Source organism: Tachypleus tridentatus, chromosome 4 (genome assembly GCF_004210375.1).
Source record: "Tachypleus tridentatus isolate NWPU-2018 chromosome 4, ASM421037v1, whole genome shotgun sequence".
Taxonomy (NCBI): Eukaryota; Metazoa; Arthropoda; class Merostomata; order Xiphosura; family Limulidae; genus Tachypleus; species Tachypleus tridentatus.
In genome coordinates, this window is record NC_134828.1 from 122840156 (window position 1) to 122849374 (window position 9219).

Here is a 9219-nt window from a genome sequence, read left to right on the forward strand (position 1 = left end):
TCTGAGGGAAAAGTACCGAATTAGGCCGAGCAAAATAATTTAATATTTTCTTGGAAGAGATAATGTTCTACAATGTTTATACATATGTCTAATTATCCAAATGTATAACTTGCTTAAGACTAATTTATCAATTTAACTTCACACAGTTTCAAAGTTTCATACTTCTCGTCCTTCTAATAGCATGAAATGATATCGAATGTCTCAAAATGAATTTAAAATATAATATTGCAGTTGTACCGTTACATTCTACATCAGTTTGCAGGCCTACTGTAAAGGGGGATTCCCTAATAGAAACTCGGGGACGTCCGTCTCTTGTAAAATAAATAAGCTGACAACTACGATACCTCGATAATGAAGCATTCGCACCGTGGTTTTGTTTCGTTTAAAAGTTTCCAAAGTAAGTAGTTTCAGTTGTTATTATTGTTATCATAATAAATTACCGAAAGTGTAAATGCTGTGACAAAAGAGCTGACGTTTTATATTTCTCATCTTTGCGGTTAAAATTAAAGTTTTTAAAATTTGACAATGCTCGCTTTAGAAAATATGACTTAGATTCTTACCAAGACTTGCATTATAAGTTGGTCAGTGGCTTGCTTCGTTTTCGTGCTATTTTAACTGTGCTGATTAAATGTGTTTATTTATACGTGCATCGTTTGATACTTCATATTTAACGAATTTGTGACTAATGTGCTTTAGGTTTTATGAAGGTTTTGACAAATTTCTGTATTCACGCTTTTGTAAGTTGTATAAGTGAAAACGTTTAGTTCTAACGTCTTCTACATTTGAAACGTGTATTCCTATTGCACTTTAACTTTTCATGCATGTACACTCGGAGGGTTTCAATATACCATACACGTTAGAATACATATCACGCATTTAAGTTATAGTAATTCGGCTATAAGTACACAGTAACATACGGTTTAGGTTTAACATATAATAATTTCTAGTTTTTCATCTTTGCTACAAACTGTGCCTGATTTTTCAACATAAAAAATTACTAGGTTGTGCACTGTGTCATGTTTTCATATGACAAATATGCATTTTAGAAATGTAGATAAAAGGACGTAATATACTTTATATGATTGTAATTGACTGTTTGAAGCTTTAGGGTTCTTAGCCAAATTTAATAATCACTCTCAATGGACATCTACACTTTTTATGTATTTATCAAAAATTAAAATGTCACTATGAGTTAACATTTGAAGTACTGTTTAGTGGTTGCTTTATGCCAACGAACTTTATGGATTTTTGTTGTTTCTTTGTAACCTTTTTGTTTATTATTGACAGTTTATAAGTTCTCTTTGTAATAGTGCACACTAAGTTTAGAAAGTGAAAGGTGTAGAATATGATGGAACCTGTGTATATTCATAATTGACTGTACTAAAGTTTGTGTTGGTTTCTATTTGGTATTGTGACTTTGATCCTAAAGTCTGTAGTATTAATATACTTTTCCATTTCTACAGTTTAGCCTGTGATTGAGAATTCATTGAATTTTAATTTTTTTCAGATGTGTGGAAAAGGACTGTATTTCCTGGATGATTTTATTATTCCATCTCTTGACAGCAAACGGTTCCCTTGTCTGAGTTGGATAGATAGAGATGAGAAACTTTATAAGGTCAAGTGGCTTCATAAAGGATCTCGCACTTGGAGAGAAAATGACTTTGATATATTTAGTGTAAGTTCTTGAGCACTTTGAAGTAGTGAAATTTTTTAAAATATTTATTCAAGTGTTATAATAAATTGAAATAGGTGAAACAGTTCTATCAACTTGGATGTGAACCTTGGGCAACTAATACACACAAGTTATTTTAGACCAAGACTGTGACTAATGAACTTCTGTGGTACAAACCTTAGAATAATCATAACTCATTCCAAATAACTTATTACATTCCTATCCATTTTTCACTACTTTTTAGGGATACCTTTGTTCTGTGTAACTTTATATTCCATGTAAAACATAATAGACTTACTATATTTAGTAATTTGCTTGCAAGATTAATGGAGAAAAGTGAATGTGTTTTTGTGTCCATCTTTCTTAATTTAAAGGTTTTTGGTAATCTTGCTATTACTATAACTTTGTCACATCCTTAGGTTGGATGAAATAAGTAGTTTCACATTTTGTGAAAATAATTTTTGTTTGTGATATGTTACAAACTACACAGCTGATTTATGGAATACATCTTATGAATTTAGCACATCAAGTTTTGTAAACATAAAAAAGTAATTTTGGTGATGATTGAAGAAACCATGAAAGTTGGATATTGACAGTATATTAACAAACACTTTCATCTTTTGTAACTGAAGAGTTAATCTGTATTTAATATAATTCTCATTCTTTACTGTAGGAATGGGACAGAATGAAGGGACATCACAACCCACAAATCCCTGGATACTGGACCTTAGCAAAACAAAGGTTTAGAAATGCTCATTCCAAACTGGAAAAGATTGGAAGAGTTAAGAGAGACAAATTAAAAGAATCGAAGGGATTTCGAGTGTATAGAATAACCGGTAAGTTTTAAATATAATGGAATATGTTTAATTTCACTTTCATGTATACACATTATTGTAGACACTTTTGTTGGTAAATGGTTTACATTAAGAAACAGAGAGACTGTCTCTCTGTAATTAATGGAGATATGGAAATTCATACTTATGTGATCTCTATATTTCTAAAACACTTAATTATTCACTTCTATTATCTAGAATTAACATATTACAAATAAGAAACTGAAACAGTTGTGATTTATGAACATGATGTAAAGAATAGAGTTCTATAGTCAAGGTTAAAACCTATTGTTGGGTTAGTTGTAACTTTGTATCAGGTAATTTAATTGGGTTACAAAATAGTTTAGAAGGAGACTGTATAATTTATGAAACTTTAGAAAGATATATTTAAGTAGTTTGGGAATGCACAATGTTTTATCTGTCATTTTCATTACCCAGTTGGCAACACATGTATTCTTCTCTTCATTTGTTGTAATTTTATTCATAAAGTGTGAGTATTCACCTTCCCACTTATCTTACTTACTGCAGACATGCACGTTTAGCTCAGGAGTTCAACCCTTCTGTACCTATGTTCCCTGCACTTTTAAAAGAATTAATTTACAATGTTTGAAAACTACATTAATTGGTATTGAAGGAACCCGAGTTTTAAAAGAAAACAACTGTAGACTAGCTTTTGTCATCATTAGGAACAGAAAGTTTACATAGACAAATAATCATGTATACTGCATGGAACAGTGTGTTTGCATGATTATTGAATGCTTAACCACAAGGTAAAGTTATCTCAGTCATACAGTATTTTTAATAGATATACTGTTATTTTAAAGGAAGAACTGAATATAACCAAATGCAAAATGAAAGAATCTATCTTATTGGAACAAAATAAGTCTATCATAAACCCTGAGGTAACAAGATATATTTACTTAGCTGTAAAACAGTCGAGTCATATCACCTCTTTCTTCCATTAAGTCCATGCATTCCTTTTGTTTATTGTAATAACGTTTCTTGAATTATTTGTTCGAACCATCTCCAAACTTTATTTTCAATGAGTGAATTCCTGTGATTAAAACCAAACTTAGTTAAGTTCTTCTAGAACTCTGGGGTTTTATTTAAAATTCAAAACAATCCATTTTTAACCTCTTCCTAAGGTTACAATTTCTACTACGAAATGTCTTTTAAAAAAGACGTATAATACTGAAAATAACTCGCTGATATTTTCGAGCTGACATACTAATAACCATGTTTACTTCCAGGTTCATTTGATCCACTACCACAACAAACTTACTGTAATTCACCTGACCTGCTCACTAAGGACAGTGAGAGTGATGTATATGTTAATATACTGTCCACTTTCCAACATGGAGAGTTATATTTTGCATGTCAAGATGGAATTTTTCCAGTTAAACTGGAATCTACTGAGATTGTGATTGACACTGGAATGATTTCCACAGAGATTTTGGAGGATTCTCACATACAGAATTCTGATGGGTTAATGAAAGAAGAATGTCTTGAGAAAAATGAATTTGGAGATGTTGATTGTGACCTGGTCATGCCCACTGGATATGAAGATGTCCTCTGTGACCCGGTCTTGCCCACTGGATATGATGATGTCGACTGCGACCCGGTCGTGCCCACTAGATATGATGTCGACTGTGACCCGGTCATGCCCATTGAATATGAAGATGTCTGTGATCCAGTCTTACCCACCAAATATGAAGTTGATTTCAATACCAAGTACATAAATCCAAACCTTATCTTTCAAACTTCTGAACCAAATAACGTACAACAGAGCAACTGTAAAGATGATGTTTTAGATATAGATTCTGAAACTCTATCATTCTATAATTTTATGAATGATGAAAGAGAAAACTGGCAGTTATCTTTAGATTTAGGCTCTCTGGGGGATATATTAGATACAGAGGTGAGTTTATTTACAGCATGAATTGTCTCAACATACAAAATAACCTATATTTAAGATCAAATATATTATTAATGTTTAATAATTCATATTGTTATTATTTGTATTTTAAACTTCTGTATAAAATGTTAAAAATTTGATTAAATTAGTGGACTTGGTCTATTATTTTACTGAACCAAAATCAACTTTTGGAAGGTCAACTAATATAAATAAAATCTAGTTTTTGTTTTATGTTTAAAATGAAAGTTAAGACAACTTCTTGACATTAAATCAGATTTCTACCTTCATATACTCAGAGTATTATTTCCTAATGATTTGTAACTTGTGAGAAATCAATAACTTATTGTTATATTGAATATAAGATTTGTAACAATATCAACAAACACTTGAAATTGAATAAAGTTTTAAAATTCTGAAGTTTATTCTCTTTTGTACATATATTTGTTTATATTTTAGACACTTATAAAAATTATGTGTCTGACTATTCTACTTCTGAATGGATCTCTTTCTTCTTGATGTGTTTCTTACAATTCTTCATTTACTTTTACAGAACATGATGGAGGTTTTTGGTGATTTAAAAACTATGGCAATGAATGAGAAATAGAAGTTGGAAAGAAGACTAATTTAAGGGCCTACAGTAAATAAGCAATTGGAAATGTAGTGCATAGTAGTCTCACAAAAGAATTAAGATGAGTTTCCAACCTGTAATACAGAAATATGTATGTATCTGAAACTAATATTAAACATTGAAATGTTTTTATTTTATGATGAAACTTTGTAGAATGGACGGCAACTGCCTGTACTGGAGACACAAGTGTAGAGAACGACATTTTGAAAGTCTTCTGCATTTTGAAACTTTGTCCTCTTCACAACAGGCAGTTGCCATCCATTCCACAAAGATTCCATCATGAGTAATCTGCCAAAATAATCCATCAAAGCATTTATTATATGATTGCTGAAGCAAGTTGGTCTTTATGTTATGGAGAAATAAACAAATAAAATTGTTTTAGTATCTCCTAAACAATAATCCCCAAGTCATGGGAGATTGTACGCGCAAGGACTGAGAAAAACCACTGGTAAGTTGTCTGTAAAAGGTAGAGTAAAAATGTTGTTAAAATTGTTACCATATTACCTTTTACTCTTCAAACATCATTTACATTTATATTTAATCTAGTCTTCACATGTCGTGTCTGCAGTTCTTAATATACCAAAGAAAAAAATTTTTTTTTTCTGTTAATATTCAAGGAGATAGAAATTTTTAATGTAACAGAAAAACTTATTAACACATTAAATTAAAATGAGTTGGTCAAATAAGAATTGATAGCTTTTTGTTTGGAATTGGAAGACAATTTTCTGTGTTTTTGTTTCTCAGTCCTCGAATAGCGGGTACCAGTGCTCTAAAGAAAGCACAGGTGAAATTTGAAGACACAGTTTGTAAGGATTTAAAATCCCTAAAATCTGTGGCTTTCCACTGTGTACTTATTTTAAATAAGTACAAGTATTTCTGTGAAGTGGATATATATTTTACTTCCATGAAAATTATATAGAAATTGTGAGTTTTAAAAGATTCATGGAGGAATACATCTTGGTTCATTCTGATGTTAGAGTTAACTAAACTAGTGAAACTAACAATCACCTTGTACAAATTATTAACGTGTACAAAATTATAATTGAGTTCATGGCTCAAGAAAGTTTTATGAAATATGTATGGCTATTTGATACTTCAAAATGAATGTTTGGTTAGTTAATTCCTTTGAAGGTGAAGTTATAACTCACAATTTTTAATGAAGTGAATACATATATTTGTATGAATATATGTGTACTTTAGACCAACAGCTTGGGCAACATGAATTATTAATATTTCTCATGTCTCAACATGTATAAACACCGGGGTATTTATCATCTCAGAAAGTAACCCTGGACCTCTTATCTGATATCCTTAATTTGTGTACAATGATTGTTATAAATAATATCTTAAGCAACATGAGATTTTGTGTCAACTGATCTTTCAATTTATTATAGTTTTGAAAAGATAAAATATTCTTTGTTCTGTAGATGGCTGGTATTGATACACAACTTTAATTAAAATAAAATATAGAACAACATTTCAACCTTCTTAGTTCGTATTCAGGCTAACATCACAAATCCATTGTATCTGTATTAAACGTAGAATAATCTAGATACAGCTTTGTATTGTTCATTTGATGGTTTTTTGTTGAATGAAAATTTACCATTTTAATTGAAAATGAACTATACAGTGTGGTTGATTACTGACAAGAAATAATTCATTTTGTCTTGACATTTAAGGTGTTGTGCCTTGGTTTTAACCTTTGAAATGTATGTATTGAAGGAAGTACTGTTATTTGTGTTAAATAAGAGTTTTTGCACTTACACACAAGAAAATATAACTTTTGTAGAATCTGTGAATTATTAGAAAGTTATTCATGTAGTCAGTCGTCTTTGCTAATGATGATGGAGAAATATCAAATTAATTAGGCTAGTTAATAATCGATTTTAGAAAGAGCAAAATTTACAAAATCATGTTCTTGTATGTGTGCTACATTGTGGTGTGTGCGAAAAATACATTTTAACCGTACAGTGTTTATCATTCACAAAATATGTAATTTAAAAACATTTTTATATTCATTTATGATTATCCACAATAATCTTTTAGGTCTTTAGACTATTATAATTATGAATTTCTAGTCACTTGAGGAAATTTTTAACAATTATTGTGGAGCCTTAAATTATCCAGAATACAAAAGTATTTGTAGTAAATACTCGAAAAATACTGTAGCGTCACAAAATAAAATTGATTTTCAATGAAATTGAAGTTTCTGTTTATACGATAGATAGTCATGTGTTTGTAAAAAGATAAAAATAATGTAAGAGAAATAAAAGTTTATTTTGTGTTGTATTGCTTAAAATATGTTATTTCGTTATATAAGAATTTACAAATAAATAATTATCTAATTATTGAACAAAAAGTTATATCCAAGATTTATATTCATTGTTTGAACTTTTGTATGTTCTAAGGACGGCTTTATTAATAAAAAAGAGAAGAACGTTTCGACCTTCCTAGTTCATTTTGTGAGGGAAAATTTATTTTATCGTTCAGTTATGGATATGCCAGATCAATGGTAATTTTGAGATATCGTATTCAAATGAAGTCTTATCACCAGTTTAGGTATGTTTTAAACTTATAGCAGAGTAACATGTATGATATATCATCATTTTGTTTTTCTTAAGCAGTCTATGACCTTTGAGTACATTTTCCCTTTACATTTAGAAGAATGTGTTGTTGTTGTTTTCGTCTGTAATAAGATTTAATAAATTTTGATTTATTGAAATTCTTTCGTGTTATCTTTTTGTGTTTTATTGTTCACAAGGAAGTCAAACACAATATTTATACATTTCTCTGGTATTATCAATGCACGATTATTTCTAGTGGGTCTGAGGCATCGTTAGATATATTAATGCGTCGTATAACTATGTCTACTAAGAAGTGTGACACAGGATATGTAAAGTACAAATACACATGTATATAAAACGATGATTATAGAACGACAATGGCTCCAGAAAACACGCCGAGAAACTTACCGCCGTATGTTTAGTTTGTCTATTTTACGAAGAACTGATGCTATCGCGGAAAATAAAGAGATTTATGGATTAAGAGAAACCTGCTAAGAAACTTCCTTCCTTTGTTTAGATTGGAACAAATAAACGCTATCAAGTTTGAAAGGAGTTATTCCTGCTATAAACTAAAATACGAGAAACTGTTCATGGTTTGTTCGAGTTAAAGTGAACTGATGCTATTGAGGTTAAAAGGTGATATGAAACATGGATGATGAACCAAGAACCAACGATAGCGGACGGACGCTACAGAATGAGCTATTATTTTCAAGTTATTCGCTAATAAAGAAACATAGAAGTTCGTACACAAGAATGAAACCTTGAACATTTGATACTCGTCAGTATGAACTATCAGTAACCAATGTGCTTAGGAATTCATATAGAAAAAGGCAACTGGAGCTTTGAACTATGAATAGGCTCACAAATGCCCCCCTCCACTGGCATAAAAGGACCTGAAATAGACGATAGAATTAGAATACATATCTCAGATCTGATTTTCGTCAGAAGAAGAAGGGATCTCGGAACAAGTTTTGAAGACGTCTTTTATTGTTGGTAAAAATCAGGTCATTTCACGTTCAAGGTCTTTGTCAGTATTTTTAGTACCATTATTCCTTTACATCAGTCACCGTGTCAACAGAATTAAAAGGATTATCTGTGATAAATATTAATTATTTAAATTAAATATATATTTCAGGTGACAACAAGTGGAATCAGTCGAAACTCCAACGACTGAGACGGAACAATCCCCTTGGCCTGTCCGCAAAGTCTGCCCACTACCGTCACAAAAACACATTCTACATTGGAATTAAATTTAAAAACGGAGAAACTTTTAAATTAAATTTTGTAACACAGTCCGTACGTTATATTCTGTTTTCGTTTTTAAAAAGTAATAATGTACAGAACAATGAAAACCTAAAGACAACTGTGCATAAACAAAGGAACTGCAATTGAGAGGTTTCAAGTCACCAATGTCTGTGAGAGTCAGATGCGTAAGATTTCTTTAAACAGCATATGTCACGACCTTTTTACAGATTCTTAAAAATACTTCCAAGTATTCAAAAGTCGATCCCACGAAATCTTATCTTCACCTTGTGCTACAGGAATCAATAATAACCCGAAACTCATGAGAAAACACGATTATGTTTTTGGATTTATAGTATTCCCAA

At 30.7% G+C, this 9219-nt stretch overlaps 1 protein-coding gene across 1 annotated transcript; it reads left to right on the plus strand.

Annotated features, from left to right (window-relative positions):
- Positions 1 to 307: 307 nt before the first annotated feature.
- Positions 308 to 7770, plus strand: LOC143249973 (uncharacterized). Its single transcript, XM_076500608.1, has 5 exons — positions 308 to 397; positions 1508 to 1675; positions 2346 to 2508; positions 3756 to 4423; positions 4971 to 7770. Exons 2-5 carry the CDS (start codon positions 1508 to 1510, stop codon positions 5022 to 5024), a joined length of 1053 nt encoding a protein of 350 aa, XP_076356723.1. The 5' UTR covers positions 308 to 397; the 3' UTR covers positions 5025 to 7770.
- The last annotated feature ends 1449 nt before the right edge of the window (positions 7771 to 9219 follow it).